This window comes from Mirounga angustirostris, unplaced genomic scaffold (assembly GCF_029215605.1).
Source record: "Mirounga angustirostris isolate CCGP_5_RB_7025 unplaced genomic scaffold, mMirAng1.0.hap1 SCAF_4, whole genome shotgun sequence".
Classification (NCBI taxonomy): domain Eukaryota; kingdom Metazoa; phylum Chordata; class Mammalia; order Carnivora; family Phocidae; genus Mirounga; species Mirounga angustirostris.
Window position 1 is genome coordinate 114,020,851 of NW_026991712.1, and position 21,155 is coordinate 114,042,005.

Consider the following 21,155-nt stretch of genomic DNA (forward strand, 5'->3'; position numbering starts at 1 on the left):
ATACTGCATTTTCTTTATCCATTCATCTTTTGATGGATGCTTGGGTTGTTTCCAGGTCTTGGCTGGAACATAGGGGTACAGGTATCTCTTCAGCATAGTGATTTCATTTCCTTTGGATATATACCCAGAAGTGGAGTTGCTAGATCATATGGTAGTTCTATTTTTAATTTTTTGAGGACTCTCCATACTGTTTTCCATAGGGCCTATTTTTAAGTAAATTCTATGCCCAACATGGGGCTTGAACTCATGATCCTAAGATCAAGAGCCACAGCTCTACCAAATGAGCTAGCCAGGTGCCCCTGTCCTGGGGAAATCTTAACCCAGTAGATCCCACCACTTACTTGCTTAAACCCTTTCTTGAGCCTTATTCCTCTCCTTTCCCTTTTGGATTTTCAGCCTTGCTCCCTCCAGCATCAGGGACCTGTAATAGTTCCTCTACCTGTAATGTCATCCGTCACCCTCCACTTATCCTTCAGTTTGTGGGTACTTTTTCTTTAGATCTCTTATCATAGTGTCTAATTACAAATTTGTGAATATTGGTTGGTTTATCTCACCAGCCCCTGAGGACAAAGAACATATCTCTTTGCTTGGCCATTATATTCCCATTGCCTGGCATGGAGTAAGCAATAACTAAAGACTTGCTGAAGGAAGACATGAAGCTCAGGAAATTAAATATCTTGCCTAATGTAACAAATGGTTTTACTTCTATCCGGAATATAAGCTCCATGAGGGCAAGATTTTTGGCTCCTTTTTTCACTGCCATATCCTTGGCATCTTCAACAGTGCCTGGTTTATAGTAGTAAATATTTGTTAAATGTTGTGTTTGAATGCGATTCCAAAGATTTTAAAAAAATTTTTTTATTTTTACTTTAATTTTTTAAAAAAAGATTTATTCATTTTAAAGAGAGTGAGGTACGGGGAGGGAGAGAGAAACTTAAGCAGACTCCATGCTGAGTGTGGAGCCTGACGTGGAGCTCAATCTCATGACTCTGAGATCAGGACCAAGAGTCGATGCTTAACTGACTGCACCACCCAGGTGACTGGATTCCAGAGATTTCTTCTCCAAACCCAGGACTTTTCCCTTTTTGCCAAATCTGTCTGAAAATGGGGATTTGGAATTACCAGTTTCTCTTTATAGTAGAAATCTGAGAGTTGCTGTTGTGATTCAGTAAGGTGGCTTTGCTTTTTCTGTGTACGGGTCTCAAAGGGCATCCAAATGTCATTAGACAAACAGCAGTATCTCTTCTACATCCTGTATACCCCTTTTTACAGGCTGCCAAGCTAGATATTGATGTCATCCATCCTGCCTCTTTTCTTAAATCCCCTGAATAACATGTTGAATGACCATCAGAAGAATTCCTCTACCGGCTTTTATTTAACTGTTTTCAGACTTAACAGTATATTTCTCTCTCAAAAATTCACTTACGTGTCAGACCAGAGACATTTTAATGATCTGCTGAAAAATAATTTCATGTTTAAGGTACCAGAAACTCAGGTGTTATTTACCATTTGAGTTTAGGGAATGGTAATTTTTTTTTTTTTATTCCACTCAATATATCTCTGTCTTGAAGATCTTCAAATTTGTTGAATATTTTCCTAAATAGTCTTAGTGTTAAGATATGACCGTATACAAGTTTGTGCTTCATCTTGCCCTTTGCATTTTCAGAGAACTTGGAGTCCTACAGCATTATCAAGGATTCTTTATTTGTTAGAGTTGCCACTTACAGTCCTGAAGTCAAGTCACGGATTGTGATCAGTAATGATTTGTGCAGAGGGTATATGTCAACATGCCGGTCCCATTGTCTGACGGCAGCTCTGGCAGGCTTCTCTCTCTCTCGGAAAAACTGTTCTGTTATCAGAGATTGAGAATTGAGAGGGAGAAAATTGTTCCTTGTTTATGGTGACAGATCTGGATCTGGGAGGTAGAGCCTGTCATGGGAAGACCTGGTTTCTAGTCTTAGCATTGCCGTATTACCCTGGGCAAGTGCTGGGCTTGGAGTTTGGGTTCCTCTTCATCAATGAAATCATGTTGATCTCTTCCAGCTTTAAAAGCTGTTACTTACCTCTAGCATGCCAATTCCTTTAATTGGGAAATTGATATACTCCAAGTTCATTGTAAGTTCTGATCTTAAATAATCTCATGTATATAGCCATCTGTGTTAGACATGTAAGGGGAAGTTAGTAATTTCTCTTGCTGGCTTTTAGCCTATTGCCGGACATCATTTCACCACGTTATGCCTTTTTAAAAAAACATCCGGATCAACCCAGGGAATACTGTTCCCAACCAGTTCCTTTTGAACATTGGTTTAACCCATGATGGTTTTCATTTGGGGAGGGGTTTTTCAGCTAATCCCTCTCTTTACCTGTGCATACTATTGGATCACTAGAGAATGTGGGCCAGCACACTCCGTTTAATGGCCTCAGAAATAGACACAGAGGAGCTCTGAAATTAGAAGAATTCGTATCACATTTGTGTGTGTGTGTGTATATTTTATGTCCATTAAGCTCTCAGAAATTTTTTTTGCTCATTTGTAGACACTAAAAGTACTGGTAGCCTTTGAACAGAACACATTGCTTTGCAATGTGGACAAAATGACTGTTGCACAGTGAACCCCAAATTGTTCCTTCAAGATCACAGAGTACTTCATTTATATTTCTCAAGGAAGCATTTAGTTTATAAAGACCAAAGATACTCAGTGAGTTTAGAAACCCAGGGTGGGAAGTCCCTGCTCTTTGCAAATTGAGCATGATATAACCTTACGGAACAAAACAGGAGTTTGTATTTCCAATCTACAACTTTCCGGGAGCCTCGATCATCCAGCATTCTTCTAGTTGGGGAACGGATCCCTAGGCTGTACGTTAAGGTGCTGATGTGTACAAGTCTTAGCCAATATTGGAGTTCCACAGAATGGGAATGACATGCTTCCCTTTTTATTCTCCTCCGCCTTAGGATCCTGTCACCACGTTGAGAAGATTAGACAAAAACTCTTTGCAGTTTATTTTCTTTTTGAACAAGTTACATTACGGAGGGACTTTTAAGCTAAAAGAAGAAAAGCTCCCTCTTTGTTAGAAGCAGCAGTGTGTAGTTTCAACTTGTCTTGGACTTCCTCGGAGATGTTTTAAAATCCGGTATAAACTTGCTGTGGTTTGCCTTTGGGCATCAAACTGTTTAGCTTGGCTCTGTTATATCTGTAATTGCTGCATTTTAATAATTGCCCAATATTCTTGTCAGCAATTTGCAGTCTGTATTTTTAATAGAAGCTTTTGCCTTTCTTTCCACAGGTTCATTCAGACCTGGGTTAAGCCCCTGGATTAATGCTCACAGTCCCACAGACCCTCTGCAGCTGCGGCCAGGGGGGGGGGGCATAAGCTCATTAAATATTCCCGCAAGCCTCGTGTGGGTTATAGTTTATGTGCTCCATAAAAATCCTCTGGGAAGCCATCTTCTTCTGAGATCTCCTTACAGGGTTTTGCTTTATGAAAATTGCTCTTAGCATTTGCTGAAATAGCATATTCTTTTGGAGAGAGTTTTCCTTATCAATCCATTCAGGAAATTTAATTTTTTGGAGGGAAAAAATAGGGTCAAATTATCTTTGCTGTCATTGACTTTTTTTTTTTAAGACTCTTTATTAGAGAGAGAGAGAGAGAGAGCATGAGTGGGAGAAGGGGCAGATGGGGAGGGAGGGGGAGAGAGAGAATCTTTCATGCAGCCTGATGCGGGGCTCCATCTCACAACCCTGAGATCATGACCTGAGCTGACCGACTGAGGCACCCAGGCGCCCTGCTGTCGTTGACTTTTTAAGTTCACAGAGGAGACTTCCATTTCATTTGAGATGATGTGGAATTATGGTGACAGCAGTGTTGGACTTAAAGGGGTGATTGAAGTCAGTTTCATGCTTTCCAAAATTATCTACTTAGGCAGTTTTTGAGACAAGACCATTGTGTCACTAATGGCTTGTGCCTCTACTTAACTGGTAATTTTGTTCTTTTAGTGATTCCACTCTTTAGCTTACCTCCTTTTTGTGTCTGTTGAAATATTCATTTTTCAGTAAACAAAAGATTGAACTGATTTTATAGTAGCTAAGGATTACATAAATAAACATCCTAATTTTTCCATTTCATTGGTATAAATATACCTCAAAAGGAATGGACACGTAACATTTATTGATTGCTTATTATGTGTTCCCCACTGTTCTAAGCTTTACACACACACACGCACGCACGCACACACGTGTGCATGCTAATGTAATCCTCACAATGGCCCATTTGATGGGTTCATGCATGCAGAATAATCCGCCGAGCATAACCCATTTGGTAGGTGGCAGAGTGGACTCATACCTAGGCAGGCTTTTAACTGCCATCGTAATCCATTTCTGTTCATACTAGGCTTTTAATCACTATCGTGCATCAAGATTGAACAACAGTACCTCCTGCACATGTAATAATTTAGTTTCAAGGCATATGTAAAAAATTCTTTTGGATGTTAGAACTTTATTGTTATTTCTGGATAGGTAATACTTGCAAAACCCCAATGGTAGAAAACTCAAATGGGAATCAGTGAAAAGGCTCCTGTGCTCCTACCACTGCCCCCCAGTCATCCTCTTTCCCTCGTTACAGGCAATTTTAAAAAAATTTTTAGAGAGGGAGGAGGGTCAGGGCAGAGGGAAAGGGAGAGAGAGAATCTTAAGCAGGCTCCATGCCCAGCGTGGAGCCCAACACAGGGCTCCGTGTCACAACCCTGAGATCACGACCTGAGCTGAAATCAAGAGTCAGACATTTAATAGACTGAGCCACCCAAGGCACCCCATGAAAAGAGGCATTTTATTTATTTATTTATTTATTTTTAAAGCTTTTTATTTATTTATTTGACAGAGAGAAACACAGCGAGAGAGGGAACACAAGCAGGGAGAGTGGGAGAGGGAGAAGCAGGCTTCCCGCGGAGCAGGGAGCCCAATGCGGGGCTCGATCCCAGGACCCCGGGATCATGGCCTGAGCCGAAGGCAGACGCTTAATGACTGAGCCACCCAGGCACCCCTGAAAAGAGGCATTTTAAATATCTTTTCCTTAACACTTGATGCAGTGAACTAAGACCATTTAATTAGAAACTCATTTTGCGGGACGCCTGGGTGGCTCAGTCGGTTAAGCGTCTGCCTTCGGCTCAGGTCATATGATCCCAGGGTCCTGGGATCAAGTCCCGCATCAGGCTCCTTGCTCAGTGGGGAGCCTGCTTCTCCCTCTCCCTCTGCCTGCCGCTCCCTGCTGCTTGTGCTCTTTCTTTCTCTCTGTCAAAAAAATAAATGAAATCTTAAAAAAAAAAAAAAAGAAACTTATTTTGCCATTGTTTTTTATATTTTTGCACTGCATTTACAAGTACCCAAACTGGCTTTGTCTCTGAAGGTAGCAAGCTGGTTCTGTAGATAGTGTTTCCTGGGTGCGGGTATGAAGGCTGCAGTTCCCGGCTATTTGAGATGGTTCCTGGAAACTCCATGATCTTGCCTTGTTCAGCACATAGATGAGACAGGGTCTTTGTGCTCTTAGCCAGTTGCTAGATACCTTCAATTCCTGATAAGAAGGAATCATGCCCTTACACAGAGCCTGGAACATAGTAGGTGCTCAATAAATGCTTGTTGAATTGAACAATTTCTGTGGGTTGTGCCAGGCTCAGGGATATAGGGCTGGAAAATACATTCGGTGTGTCTAAATGAAGTAATCTTTAAGACCATAGGAGGGATATTCAAGTTAAACAAATCACCATGAAAACTTGTCATTCAAGGCTCTGGATAGTATAAGGTTAGAAGGTACCTCTGGATCCTCTGATCCAGTAACCAGAGTCTCCGATGGGGTTGAGAGACAGGGAAGACTTGTCTCCTGTTAAAATGTTGGCAAACAGTTGAAAAGAGAGCTTTCCTTTTCATGGTTCTTTATTTTTCACATTGATTCTAAATGTATTTTAATTTGATCCTTGGGATGACTCTGTCATTATAACATTAGACTGAGTCTCTGATCAGAGTTGTGTTTCCTTGTTGACACTAGGAAGTTCATGTGTCAAGCGTCATTGATTACTTTAGTGCCACAGCATAACTGGTAATGTTCTATTATAGGTGCATCTTGATTTTCTTCTGTATTCCTAAAAATTTTATATAAAACCAAAGATTTAAAGTGTTAAAACTAAGCATTTCTTTACAAAAGTATTTGCTTTAAAAATCTTTACTGGGTAATTGGCACCCCCACATCAGCTTACCGGAGTGCTGTCTAGGCATCTTGTAAGATAAATAAACCTTACACTTTTTAGAAATTCTTCATTTCACTTTAATGTGTATTTTTGAAAAGCAGTTTCTGCATTAAGTTTTCTTCTTGAAATATGTTTATTTTTACAGGCGATTTGAAAATCAGGAAGGAGGACTTTTAAGGCTACTTCTGATTTGCCAACATTGTCTACAGTCTGAAGCTGAGGTGACTGAATGGGGCACACTTTTGGAGAAATAAAAATGCCTTCTCACTATGTGATGGCCTTGTTTGCACTGATGAGTTCCTGTGTGGCCACTACAGGTAAGTTGCTGAATATAGATTTCACGTTCATTATATTCTTTCAGATATATTTTTCTTCAGTCTCTTGTTTGGAAGAATTTCGAAAATGTGAGGTGTATGCAAATTCTGAGTATTGTGAGTATTTATGTTTTTCAGCGACCTAAAATATTTGACGACAAATTACATAGTATGTTTGCCTAGGTTGTATTTCACTAGACTGGTGCTAGACATTCTAGAGTCAGTGACACAGATGTCTAACTAAACCTCAGTGTTGAGATGGGTAGAGAACAAATAATGGTGATGTGTCATCCCACTTAATTTTGCTCCATGCATAGATTACATTTATTTTCTTGTCCTAAATAAGAATGTCAAGAAAGCTTTTTTTGTTTTTTATCATAAAATAAATAGATCTACTGAGAGGTGACCCTCCTGGCACAGGATGCTTAGGAAGTGTTAATTTTGCCCATTTAGGTATTTTAATGTGTAATTTTATAAAAAGTACAGAGCTGTGCTTCCTGGAGGCCACCAGAGTATGAGATTGGAGATAAGAAGCGAAAGACTTGGTGGGAACATTGTTGCTTAAGTAGGAGTATCAGATCCCCCACAGCATCATCTTAGCATTCCCAGTCAGGGATACTTAACAAATTTGGAAGGTTAATTTGCTCTATTTTGTGGTAATTTGCTTTATGTCTGTTGTAGAATGAACTACATGAAAGAATTTGTTGGACCAGTTCTGTAAACTGGCTGGTCTCAACAAGAAACACATTGACTTGAAAAATGATTAACCTCTTGGTTTTGGCTATTGAATTCACATACAAATGAGACGATAGTGATGATAATAATTGCCATTTATTGAGTGTGCACCACAACCCAGCACTGGGCTAAACAATTACAGAATCTAACAATGAATAAGGATACTCTTATTTCGTGAGCTCACTTAGTCACAGCTCTGAGGTAGGTAGGCTTATTTTTCCCATTTGACAAATGATGAGAGGAGGTGATGTGCACAGTCATGTGGCTGGAAAGTGGAGGAGCCAAGTTTTACATCTGTGGTCTTCACCTCTGTGCTGCACTGAAGAAGCCAGTAAGAAGCGGTGAAGGCTGGGGCGCCTGAGTGGCTCAGTCGGTTAAGCGTCTGCCTTCGGCTTAGGTCATAATCCCAGGGTCCTGGGATTGAGTCCTGCATCAGGCTCCCTGCTCCACCGGGCGTCTGCCTCTCCCTCTCCATCTGCCTCTCCCCCAGCTCAGGCTCTCTCTCGCTCTCTCTCAAATAAATAAATAAAATATTAAAAAAAAAAAAAAAAAGAAGTAGTGAAGGCTGCAGTAAACTCAGACCAGGAGTCATTTGTAGGCACACAGGCTGAGTGCAAGTCAGTTTGCAGAACTTGGTTTATGAGGTTGCACAGCAACATGTCCCCCCTCATTGCAAATATCTTGAGAGAAAGTTGGTAGTTTCTTTGTTTTGTTTTTTAAATGCCAGTGTGACTTTGAACTGCCCACTCTCTGTCAGCAGTTTCGTTTTGTCTCATGATTGAAGAGTTATTTGTCTCTTAGGCTGTGCATTAAAACTGATCTTAATTAAAATCTCATTGAAAAAGGATGCCTGGATGGCTCAGTCAGTTAAGCGTCCGCCTTCAGCTCAGGTCATGATCCCAGGGTCTTGGGATCAAGCCCCGCATTGGGCTCTGCTCAGTGGGGAGCCTGCTTCTCCCTCTCCGTCTGTCCACCTCTCTGCCTACTTGTGATTTCTCTTTCTCTGTCAAATAAATAAATAAAATCTTTTAAAAAAACTCACTGAAAAGTTGTAGCAAAAAAAAGAGAGAGAGAAAGAGAAATGGCTTGATGGAAAATGCTATTTTGATGACAAGAGGTATTACCATACTTGGTGGGTTTGAAGCAGAATTTTCTGCTTTCGCTGATGCCTGGGACAGACTAAAAAACATAACCGAAGAAGGTACTTCATGGGAAAGTGGTGAATTTGATGGCTCTGTATAGCCTTGATGTATTAGATAGTGACTCAGTTTTGGTTAAGACCTTCCTTGCTCTTTCAAGCCATGGGTAAAATATTTTTTGAGTTGTATACATACTCAAAATTTTGCTGAGAATTATGGTAAAATTGAAGGTACAGTAGAATTACCAATTTTGTAGCAACCTGAGGGAAATGATTAATGGTAGAGGTAGAGATGCCTTTTTTTTAATGCTAAATTTTTATTGAAATACAGTTTGCAGAGATAAACATACACATGAAAATGTGTAGCTCAGTATATTTTCATGAACTAAATACATCTATGTGAACAGCATTTGAGATGCCTTTTTTTTTTTAAAGTAGGCTCCATGTTCATTGTGGAGCCCAATGTGGGGCTTGAACTCATGACCCTTAGATCAAGACCTGAGATGAGATCCATGATTGGACACTTAACCAACTGAGCCACCCAGGTGCCCAAGAGATGCCTTTTTGAAAAACTTATTGGCGAAATAAGAAGGGAGAAATATTTTGTATATACTGAATCCAGTAGCTTTTTGTATAGGCTCAGCATACTTTACAAAATGCTTTTTGGGGCATTCCGGAGGAGTTGAACTTCAGGAAAATAGTAGTGATAATAATAATAATGAATTTTTATAGAGTAATTAGCTAATTACTGTGTGCCAGGTCCTGTTGAAAGTGCTTTATATGTATTACCTCACTTCATCCTTATAACTGTCCTAGGAAGTGTAGGTACTTTGTTTATCCCCAGTTTATAAATGAAGAAACTGAATACAGACAGGTTAAGTAACTTCTTCAAGGTCACACAGCTGGTAAGTGGCAGATTTAACCATGAACCTACTTAGTCTAGGTCTTTTTTTTTTTTTTTTGAAGATTTTATTTATTTATTTATTTATTTGACAGAGAGAGAGACACAGCAAGAGAGGGAACACAAGCAGAGGGAGTGTGAGAGGGAGAAGCAGGCTCTTAGCAGGGAGCCTGATGCAGGACTCAATCCCAGGACTCTGGGATCATGACCCGAGCCAAAGGCAGATGCTTAACGACTGAGCCACCTGGGTGCCCCTACTTAGTCTAGGTCTGATGATTGAGCCTTTAAGTCTCTACACTATGAAGGGAGTATTGATCAGAAGCATGTTTAAAATGAATGATAATGTATTTGCTGTGTGCTGTGTCATCTTGAAACCACAAGTAAACCACTAATTTGCTGAGTCCCTCTAAGTGCAAAGAACAGTACTAGTCAGTCCGGGTTATACAAAGAAATGTAAGATTCATCCCTTCCTTTGAATCACTTGTGCTTTAGTTAGGCATATAAAATTTCACCATATAACAAAATAATCAATATATGGTAAATACCAAACAGAAGCCAGAAGACCTCAGAGAGGTCAGAAGGGGAAGCCCTGGTGGTTGGAGTAGCTATGGAGGGCTTTGTGGATGTGCTTGATCTTGAGCTCGGTTTTGAAGGCTAGCTAAGTGAAGGCCATCTAGAAAGGCAAAGGCTGGTTGACCAGATGTGGAACAGTGCCTAGCACAGTATATGGCACGTAGGTGCTTGATATGTTTTTAAAGGGTAGATGACCTGGAGAATTGGTAAAGGAATAGGCCAGGAGGTCTGTTTGGAAGGAAGGATGGGTGTAGGTTGCGGAGGGCCCTAAAGATCAGAACGAGAGTTGTGGATTTCATTTTGAGGTTTGGATTTTTCTTCTGTTCCCATGTAGCCAAAGGCATATACTGTTTAATCCTAGAATCTGAACTGTGGCCTCAGAAAATGAGGCTGAGAATATGGCTTCTTTGGCTTCAAGGACAACACTGCTTGGCATATTGACCAACAATTTATCAAGGGCTTGCTCTCTGCCAGCTAGCTTGTTTTGTTTTTATAAGACAACCCTATGAGGTGGGTGTTAGTATTACCATAATTTGCATTTTACACACAAGGAAACCGACTCAGTTTGGTTAATATTTGTATAAAGTCCCATAACTAATAAGAGACAGAGCTGGGACTTGAACTCAGGCAGTGTGGCTCTAGAGTCCAGCCCATCCACCACTCCACTGGAGCCTCTGTGTAGGAGACCCTCATTGTGGAATGATTGAAGCCCTTCACTTGACTGAGTAGTCACCAGTAAGTCATTCTGGAACCAGATTAAACTCCTTTCACCTTAGAAGAGACATATATAAGTCATCAGAATGGAAGGACCCTCAAGTAATGGGTCTTCTGTATTTGCATTCTTACTTCACTGACATGACTGTGAAGCTCTTTTGTAGGGTTCTTGGTAGCAGAAGGAGTGAAGGCTATATAAAAGGCCTCCTTTAGATATGTAGCCAGGGAGGGCAAAGGACAGCCCAGCACATAAAATTAACTCGAGTTAGGACAGTAGGCCTGTTCTAGCCCCATGGATTTGGCTGGGTCTTTAGCGAAAGCCTTTCCTTCTCCATTTGTGGTTGAGCGTGAAGGAGGCAGGGGTCAGCAAGCTGCATCCCAGGGTTAGAGGTTGCTTTAATAAAACCCTTACTTGTGGGCGCCTGGGTGGCTCAGTTGGTTAAGCGACTGCCTTCGGCTCAGGTCATGATCCTGGAGTCCTTGGATCGAGTCCCTGGATCGAGTCCCGCATCGGGCTCCCTGCTCAGCAGGGAGCCTGCTTCTCCCTCTGACCCTCCCCCCTCTCATGTGCTCGCTCTCTCTCATTCTCTCTTTCTCGAATAAATAAAATCTTAAAAATAAAATAAAATAAAATAAAATAAAATAAAATCGCTACTTGTTCTCCCCTCTCTTTTTCCTGGTTTATTGTGCAGCATGTGGGTAGGGAGGGCCCTGCTGTTGGTGAACAAGAGCTGTGTAAAGACCATAATGCCTCCTGGTTCGAAATTATCTTAGGTTTTTAGCACCTTGTCTTAAATCCTGTAATCTCATGGGCGCCTGGGTGGCTCAGTCAGTTGAGCATCCAATTCTTGATTTTCACTCAGGTCGTGAAATCAAGCCCTTTGTGGGGCTCCATGCTGGGCGTGGGGCCTGCTTAAGATTATCTCTCTCCCTCTCCCACCCCCCTGCTGTGCTCTCTCTCTCTCTGTCTTTTGAAATAAATCAATAAAGTCTTAAAAAAAATCCTATAATCTATCTAAGAAAAGTGGGCAGTTTAAAACATAAATGCTCCTGTGGGCTTAAGGCTCACTAGTTTTCACTTTAAAAATTGTTTGGCAATACATCTTTTTTGTTTTTTTTTTTTAAAGATTTTATTTATTTATTTGACAGAGAGAAAGACAGCCAGAGAGGGAACACAAGCAGGGGGAGCGGGCAGGGGGAGAAGCAGGCTCCCCGCAGAGCAAGGAGCCCGACACAGGGCTCGATCCCAGGACCCTGGGATCATGACCTGAGCCGAAGGCAGATGCTCAACGACTGAGCCACCCAGGCGCCCCTGTCAATACATCTTTAAAAAATACTAACTTCTGTCTCTGAGGCCTGCCAGAGTTAGGTAAGGCTGTGTTTCCAGGAGCCTTCATTTTGAGAAAAAAGAGGCACACACAGAGAATTCAAGATCAATTTGGTTGGAAGGGACAGGCTTGCCTGCAGTCCGCTGGTCTCTTGTGCCAGGTCCAAGGGGCACTGCTGAGGTGAAGTCTGCAGGCACCCTGCTGGCCTCAATGCTGGTGGGGTGTTGGTGGGATGGCCGTTGGCCTCATTCCCTTGTTGCCATTCTGTGCCTACATGCATCTTTTTGGAGGCTTGCCCACAACCTGCACACACATTTCTATTGAGCAAACACATTTCTTTTCATCTTTCCCGAGTGTACCTGGAGTTCCAGGTGTCGTCCACAGGAAAATAGAGATGCTTTTCGTTGGAGCTATTTTCTTGCTAAGAAAGCTGTGAACTCTGTGCCCATGGGATGACAAGCAGAGCTATCGGCTGGTTAATACTTGGTTTGGCATGGGACAAACTGGCAGCCTTGGGGGGAGGCTAAACTAATGGGAATGTTCTTTTATATCTATAGTTTCCAAATGCTCTTATACCTACTATTTCATTTGATTCTCATAGCAGTCCCCTTGGGGGTAGGCAGGTACTGTTTTCATCATTTCCAGAATGGGGGTAATGGGACTCAGAGAAAGTAATTTAGAAAGATGATTCAACTGTCTGTCAAATCAGAATCCAACAGCCTTCTGCAGACAGACCGTACCGACAAGTCTTAGGGTCTTTTTGATGCGGGGCTTCCCTTAGTACCTCCTGAAACTGCTAGGCAGGTACTGTGCTGGGCACTTTACACGTGTCAGTTCATGTGATCCTCACGGAAAGCTGGGAAGGTCGGTGACTGTCATTATCGCTGTGTTTGTAATTACTACTGCTGTCACCACTCCCGCTACTATTAACATGCTAGAGGGGACTGAAGCTTAGAGAAGAAAAATGTAATATATCATGAGAGGCAAATCAATTCCAATGAAAGTTAAAGTGGTCCTTTATATCTGGTCATACAGGAAGTAGCTGGCCAAGGGGTTCGTGCTCTTCCTATCCCGCTGCCCGAAAGGAACTGGCACTCTTTCCCCTGGACTGGCCATTAATGGCCAGGGGACTGCCGAGGTGGTTCTTCGATAGTTTTCTCCTCTGCCTACTGAGTGATCAGAGGCTGTGTTTCATAATGGCAGGAAGGCGGGGAGAGTGCCATGGGGGGACTGCCACTGGGGAATGTCAAGACTAGAGGAGGGACAGACTCGAAGATTCAAAGCACATCCAGCCAAGGCCTTCTCTTGCCAATACTGAGTCTCTGGGTCCAGCTAGTTGATTTGGCCTGTGATTACTATTGTTTTTAGGTTGTTACTGTAACCACCTTTGTATTTTTTTTTTTTTTAAAGATTTTATTTATTTATTTGACAGAGAGAGACACAGCGAGAGAGGGAACACAAGCAGGGGGAGTGGGAGAGGGAGAAGCAGACTTCCCGCTGAGCAGGGAGCCCGATGCGGGGCTCGATCCTAGGACCCTGGGACCATGACCCAAGCCGAAGGCAGACGCCTAACGACTGAGCCACCCAGGCACCCCAACCACCTTTGTATTTAATTGCTCTCTTGGATACATAGGGAGGAGGTGTCAGTTGCGATGCCATCTGGGTAACCAGCTGTGCAGAGTGTAAGCAAGATGTTCACCAAGAACATGAGTAAGACTGTACACAGATTTGATGTCAGACAAGTGGACAGACGCCAGGTTCTCTCCTTTGCATCCTCATCCTAGACTGTGTCATTGCCACGCTGCTTTTTGGATCCCTGATTTATTTGGGTTATTTTAGGGCACCAGCAATGGTCTGTTTTATAAACACTGATCAACATTTCCACCAGCACAGAGCTAGCTGTATGTGCTTTCAGCACGGTGCCAACTTTCTATTTATCTTAAAGAGTAAAGAACTGTATTCAAAGACCCAGAGTGGCTAGAGTGACCTGAATTTAATGTTGTGTTTTTTGGGGGGAGACCATGCACACACAAGCATGATGGGGTCCCTCCCTGCTCTGTGTTTTTGCATAGAAACAGTAAGCCAACATGCATGTGCTCACACACACACACCAAGCTGGGACATGTAGCAGTCGTCAAGAAAAAAATGAGTTTGGGGCGCCTGGGTGGCTCAGTCGGTTAAGCGGCTGCCTTCGGCTCAGGTCATGATCCCAGGGTCCTGGGATCAAGCCCCGCGTCGGGCTCCCTGCTCAGCGGGAAGTCTGCTTCTCCCTCTCCCACTCCCCCTGCTTGTGTTCCTGCTCTCGCTCTCTCTCTCTCTGTCAAATAAATAAATAAAATCTTAAAAAAAAAAAAATGAGTTTGTTTCTCAAAGAGTCCCTTGCCCTGCATGGACTTGGGTGTGTGTTGGGGGCTTGGGGGGTGGGGGGAGTGGAATAGGATATGATGTCTAATACAGCTTTTTTTTTTTTATTTGCAAAGGCGGTTTCCTAGCAGGTAGTTGGGTAATCAGCTGTGCATAGCATAAGCAAGATGTTCACCAAGAACATGAGTAAGATTGTACGTAGATTTGATGTCAGACAAGTGAACAGATGCCAGTTTTCTCTCTCCTTTGCATCCTTATCCTAGACTGTATCTTTGCCACGCTGCTTTTTGGATCCCTGATTTATTTGGGTTATTTTAGGGCACCAGCGATGGTCTGTTTTATAAACATTTCCACCAGCACAAAGGATCAACATTTCCACCAGCACAAAGCTAGCTGTATGTGCCCACACAGCTGTTAGACTGCTCAAAGCTTATACTTTCACACATTGTGGATATAGGAAATGAGGCTTTCTCAGCTTGTTGCTTTGATAACTAATGCCTCCTACTCTGGGGCTACCTTGAATCACTGATAGAGCTCCGTGCCCCCAGTGCTGGTTTTGGAAGTGTTGTAGGAGCAGGGAGTGTTCCGGGAAGGGTTCCAACGTGAGGCCCTCTATCAGACAGCCCTGGACACAGGAATTGGGGCATCAAAGTGCTTGCCCCTCTTGGAAGGTTGGCCCGGACTGCACTGTATCCATGTGAGCTCCTGGCTGACTTACATTTTTTTTTTTTTTAAACAATTCTCTGCCAGAGTGTCCTAAAAAAGATTTATTTTGAAGTCCAATATAGTCATATTTTTGTTCTCTGAGAGGACACTGTAAATCAGGCAGAATTCTAGAGGGCTTAAAAATGCACTTGCTCTCAGAATGTTCCTTCCAAAGACTAGGCAGGCAGGTGCTCTGGGGACTGAGGCCTAGCTATTCTCCTGCCCTATCCTGCCAACTCATAGCAATCTTAAAACAAAACAAAACAAAACAAAACAAAACAAAACAAAACCCCCAAGAACCAAAACCTAGAGTGGAATGTGGAAAATCTTAATGCCTCCAAAGGAAAAATTGATTTTTTTTTAAGTTATTCTCTCTGTTGGCAATGAAGGGAACTATATAGTGATAAGTTGTAGTTACGGCAAAAGGAAACAATTCCCGTGTAACTGCTTGAAGTTCTTTGTGTTGCTTCCCTGTGTCCTCATATGCCTGAATAACTTAGTCCTAGTCTAGATGATAGACCAGAACCCTCAGGAGTAACACCTCCCTTCCTCCCTACGCTTCTGCCCCATCGGGGAGGATGCTTGGGGAGCACCAACCTCCGGGGAGAGCAGAACACCAGCTCCCAGAGCTGCGCCCTTGTTTCCCTCGGTGACAGCACCGAGCTGCTACAGCACTTGGCTCTGCAAGCGCTTCCAGCGGGATGCACATGCGCACGTCCGCACTGCTGTTTGGATGCCGCGAGCTGAAGCACCGGGCCGCTTGGCTCCCACTTGCCCCTTTCTTTTGATTTAGAGGAGAGCACCATTGATCATTTCCCCTTTTCTTTCTTTATTAAAAATATTTTTTAATTTATTTTTTAAAAGGTTTTATTTATTTATTTGAGAGAGAGAGAGAACACAAGCAGGGGGAGTTGCAGGCAGATGGAGAAGCAGGCTTCCCACTGAGCAGGAAGCCCGATGTGGGACTCGATCCTGGGACTCTGGGATCATGACCTGAACTGACGGCAGACTGACTTAACTGACTGAGCCACTCAGGTGCCCTCTTTTTTTTTTTTTTTTTAAAGATTTTATTTATTTATTTGACACAGAGAGAGCGCGCATGAGCTCTCCTTCTCCACTCATGCTCTCTCACTTTTTCTCTCTCAAATGAAAAAACGAAATCTTAAAAAAAAAGAACTACTAAAACAGAATCTGTATGTTAACTAGATCCTCAGATGATTTGTATGCACATTAAGATTTAGATTTAGGGGGCGCCTGGGTGGCTCAGTTGGTTAAGCGACTGCCTTCGGCTCAGGTCATGATCCCGGAGTCCCGGGATCGAGTCCCGCATCGGGCTCCCTGCTCAGCAGGGAGTCTGCTTCTCCCTCTGACCCTCCTCCCTTTCATGCTCTCTGTCTCTCATTCTCTCTCTCGCAAATAAATAAAATCTTAAAAAAAAAAAAAAAAGATTTAGATTTAGCCTAATGTTTGTTTATAAATTCCAACTCTAAAAGCAAGGTGGGTATACCCCGCTCTCAGGCAAAACCACTGTGAATATCCGTATTATAAAACATATTTCGAAGTGATTATTTTCTTCAGAGAAAAAACCTGCTGTATCAACCTCAAACTTAATATGTAGTTTAATTTATAAAAATGAGTTTACACACAACACATTTATTTACTGTATAAAGATGGACACAACTCTACTTCTCTGAAACACTGGTTTTGTTATGAGAAGCGTTATTGCAAAAAGTTTGGTAAGACCCTCAAAATCCATAATCCTGAAAAAAAGACCACCGAGGGAATGAAAAGAATGAGACTTGGCAATGAGGAGAGTAAGTAAATTAGGAAGAGAGGGTCCAGGCTTTTAAGACTATGATTATTCAGGAACAGCCATTCTTAGGGCAAAGAGATTTTTAGATGGTTTATTTTAAGATACAGCTTTCACTGGTATGTAGAAGTGATTATCTTTACTAACATTAATGGCCTAGTGTTCCACTGATCGGAGATAGAAGTCTTAATTCTTTCTTCCCCTAAAGGAACACATGAAAATCACAAAATCATTCTTGATTTCGTAAGCATATTACAGCCAAGGGCCTTCCCTTCTAAAATCTGATCCTGGCCACCATCATTTTGCTCAATTATCACAATAGCCATCAACCAGTATCCCCAAATGCACCTTTGCCCAACAGTCTATTCTCAACATTGCCGCCACAGGGATCCTGTTAAAACATCCTTCAAATCATATCATTCTGCAGCTCAAACCCTCCAGTGCCTCTGTCTCACTCTGGGTAAAAATTGCAAGGCTATATGCAACCCCACACCTGCCCCCAGTTGGCTCTAAGTCTCCACTCTAGCAGCCACCTGGCCTGCTTACTACTTCTACTACTTCTTTTTGTTGTTGTTGTTTTTTTAAATATTTTATTTATTTATTTGACAGAGAGAAAGAGAGAGAGAGCGCACAAGCAGAGGGAGTGGCAGGCAGAGGGCGAAGCAGGCTCCCCACCAAGCAGGGAGCCCCATCCGATCCGGGGCTCAGTCCCAGGATTCTGGATCATGACCCGAGCCGAAGGCAGACTGAGCCACCCAGGCACCCCTGTTTTAGTAGTTCTTGATGTGTCACAGACTATACATTTTTTAACAGGTCCATATAATGTCGATGCTGCTGGTCTGCAGATCTCATTTGAACGCATAGATCATCTGTTTTCTCAGTGCTCTAATTGTAACACAGAACCTGCAAACACCTTCTAGAAAATTCTTACTGTTGTAAATGGGAGTTTGGTTTTGGCTTGCTTTTGAAATAGCTATCTTGAAAACCTTTCAGTAAACTCATTTGGGTCCGAGGGATTCATGTGCTGGAGAGGAAATTGGTTTGAGGGAGTGAGTTCCTCAGAGACCTTGAACCTTGAGCTCTGAAGCCGTAAGTGTGGTGCACCCGTAGAAACCAGGTGCATCTTTATTAGCTGGGGCTACACTTCAACATAATCATCATAGTTATTAAAGAAGCAGTTTTCCCCCGGTTTTCCCTTTCATGTACCTCTTTTGTCTTTTCGCATTTCTTGCCTTGTGACTTAGTAGACCAAGGTGGGAAACTTGTGTTGATTCAGTGAGCCTGGGGACATTGGTATGGGCAGCTAGGCTCAGGAGACTCTAGGTGATGAAGGATGGTACCAGCTGACTGGAAAAAAGGGGGAGTTGAGGTAGGTTAAAAAGGGTGTTTAAAAAAAGTTAGCATTAAGGGGCGCCTGGGTGGCTCAGTTGTTAAGCGTCTGCCTTCGGCTCAGGTCATGATCCCAGGGTCCTGGGATCGAGTCCCACATCGGACTCCTTGCTCAATGAGGAGCCTGCTTCTCCCTCTCCCACTCCCCCTGCTTGTGTTCCCTCTTTCGCTGTGTCTCTGTCAAATAAATAAATAAATAATCTTAAAAAAAAAAAGTTAGCGTTAAGGGGGGGCACACCTCATTTCTGCTGCTGCTATTTTAGTTTTAAACTCTGGCTTCCTCACTGATTCCTATTTAATTCCTATTATCAGACTCCAAGCTAGAACTTTAAAAAATTAACACTTTTCAGGAGTAAAAAAATTTCCCAAGTTGTTATTGATACTTACTAAGCACCTTGATACCATATTTATTTACTACTTAATTTTAAAGATCTTACTGCCTTTATTCAATGATTCATGAATTGGGCAGCATCCCATTTAGCAGACAGAAAAGAGCTCCAAGGAGCTATACAAAATGACAGGGGAGAGCGGGACAAGGAAGTTTGTAGCGGTAAAAGGTGGATTGGTTGTAGCAAGGTCACTTCTTCAGGGGATGGCGGGGGTCTGTCAGGCATATTACCTCAGTAGTGCTCTCCAGGTAATTCCTCATTGACTAGTTTAATGTTCTATTTCTGGGAGAGCTGAAACTGTGATTCAGTCAGTTGGTGATGTGGGGCTTAGCATACATAACTCCATTTGAGCCTGTTACCTTGTTTTTAACAATCCCTTCCTCCCCCTATGATCACTCTCAGCCTGAGAAATACGATCAAAATTGACAGCACGAGCACCTCTCCCAACTACACCCTGAAGCTCTCACAGATTCTGCTGACCTTCTGTGTGGTATTCATTCACAGGTCACAGCTTCGGGTTCATGTTCCTTAAGTTGGTCATTTTCTCCATTTCCTTTCTCACTTTCTGGGAGATAATTTGCTTGGTGGTTAGTGGCTATGAACATGCATTTAAAGTGTTCGAGAGAATATAACACACTAGGGCGATTATCATGATTCTTAGAAACCAGGTAATTCCCAGTGTCTGGAGTGTACCTTGGAGCCGTGGTCCCCAGGACCCAAACCAATCAAAATCAAATAAGTCAAAGAAAGACCCCATTGAAGGAGTCACTTTCTTAAGCCAAGTGGCTTGTCCAGTGTTTTTTTTTTTTTTTTAAAGTAAACTCTACCCCAGTTGGGGGTTCGAACTCACAACCTTGAGGCCAAGAGTCACATGCTCTACCAGCTGAGCCAGCTAGACACCCCCGTCCAGTGATTTCTTGTAGCTGAGTTTCACCTTTCCCAAAAGTGTTAATCCAGGTGCAGCAAGTGCAGTTGGCCACAGCAGAGACACCTCCTTGTTCAGCTAAACGATAATCAGTTACTGGATAAGGTCCAGGTTATTGTCAAGAACAACTTTGGCCAGAGAGTCTAGGGATTTTTGTTGAGCAGCTATTACTTTAGCAGTAGATTCTGTGAGATTTAAGAGTTAAGGAGCTGACACCGTATGTATTAAAAACTGGGATAAGACACAGAGAAGATTTAACCTCTGTGCCTGAAAAGTGGTCTTTTATTTTTTTTTTATTTATTTTTATTTTTTTAAAGATTTTTATTTTTATTTATTTGAGACAGAGAGAATGAGAGACAGAGAGCATGAGAGGGAGGAGGGTCAGAGGGAGAAGCAGACTCCCTGCCGAGCAGGGAGCCCGATGCGGGACTCGATCCCGGGACTCCAGGATCATGACCTGAGCCGAAGGCAGTCGCTTAACCGACTGAGCCACCCAGGCGCCCTGAAAAGTGGTCTTTTAAAATAACTTTATTTTGCCACTGGTTCGTAAGGTTTTCTGATTTGCTTTCTCAGACCTCATCAATGTCATGGTGGAGGAGGGCAAGGTTGTACAGCTCCAGAGCTCGCCACAAGCCCCCGGTGGTGGTCGTTCTGTTTTTGAAATTGGACCAGAAAAATCCAGAGGAATGCAACAACATTTTTACTTTGGGCCCCCTGCTAGCTTTTTTCTGGGCCTCCCAAAAATGTGTTTATTTTGTTGGCCATGCATGTGGAGCAGCCTGGAATTCTGTGTGGCATTAGATAGTGAAAAAAATGGAAAGATTTCCCACATGATAGAGGTTATGGGAGTGGACTCTGTTATTGAGAGAAGGGAATTTGGGGGTGAGATTTATATTAATATTTAGTGTTTAAAACTATTGTACTTTTTTTTTTTTTTAATTTGAAAACAAGTCTTTGGCAGGGGGTGGAGGTGTGGAAGTATGGACTAGAAGCAGTACCAAACTTTTCAGTATCAAATTAAGCATTTTCACTCATTAGAACAAAAAAAAGTCTTTACAATGAATGAATTGTCTGAACTTCAATACCCTGATAATTATATAATTTGAGAGCAGTGTCTGGCATATTGTGAGGGACCCTGAGGGCCTGACCCTAGCAGCGGCACCTCCCCCCTGCCACATTTGTCACCCCAGGATTGTCTGCAAGGATGGCTTCACTGTCACTGGCCAGGTCCCAGCCTGGCCCTCTCGAATGCCCAGCAAGTCTGTGTCCTCTGTTTTGCCACGTTTAATTAGCTCTGGAAATACACCATCAAAGGCTGTCTGGCAGTGGTTCATTAATGGTACGGGGTGAATTCAAAAGCACTAATTAATTGTTTTAGATTATTTGCAAAGCCCATGCTGAAAAACCTAATGCCTGTAGGAGAAAGTTGGCAGAGAGGCTGTTCAGAGATTAACCTGGACCTTATCCAGCTCAATTGCCTTTTGGAGTTGGGCCAAGAGGGGAGTTGTTTTTCTTTTTGGAGAAGTGCTTGTGGCCACATTGTTCCCTAAATTCCCAGTTTACTGCTCCAGGCTCTTGGCTGATGGAGCTCTTATGGACCTTGCCGAGCTAGGGAACTCAAAGAGCATCTTCTAGAAG

At 42.7% G+C, this 21,155-nt stretch overlaps 1 protein-coding gene across 16 annotated transcripts in view; it reads left to right on the forward strand.

The window, feature by feature from the left end:
• TGFBR3 (transforming growth factor beta receptor 3) overlaps positions 1 to 21,155 on the forward strand; it is a 262,991-nt gene that overhangs the window by 18,253 nt on the left and 223,583 nt on the right. For all 16 annotated transcript variants that reach the window (XM_064588826.1, XM_064588827.1, XM_064588822.1 and 13 more), the window contains exon 2: positions 6,378 to 6,549. In XM_064588826.1, coding sequence (XP_064444896.1) covers positions 6,462 to 6,549 — 88 coding nt within the window. In that variant the 5' untranslated portion in view covers positions 6,378 to 6,461. The remainder of the gene's footprint in view (positions 1 to 6,377; positions 6,550 to 21,155) is intronic.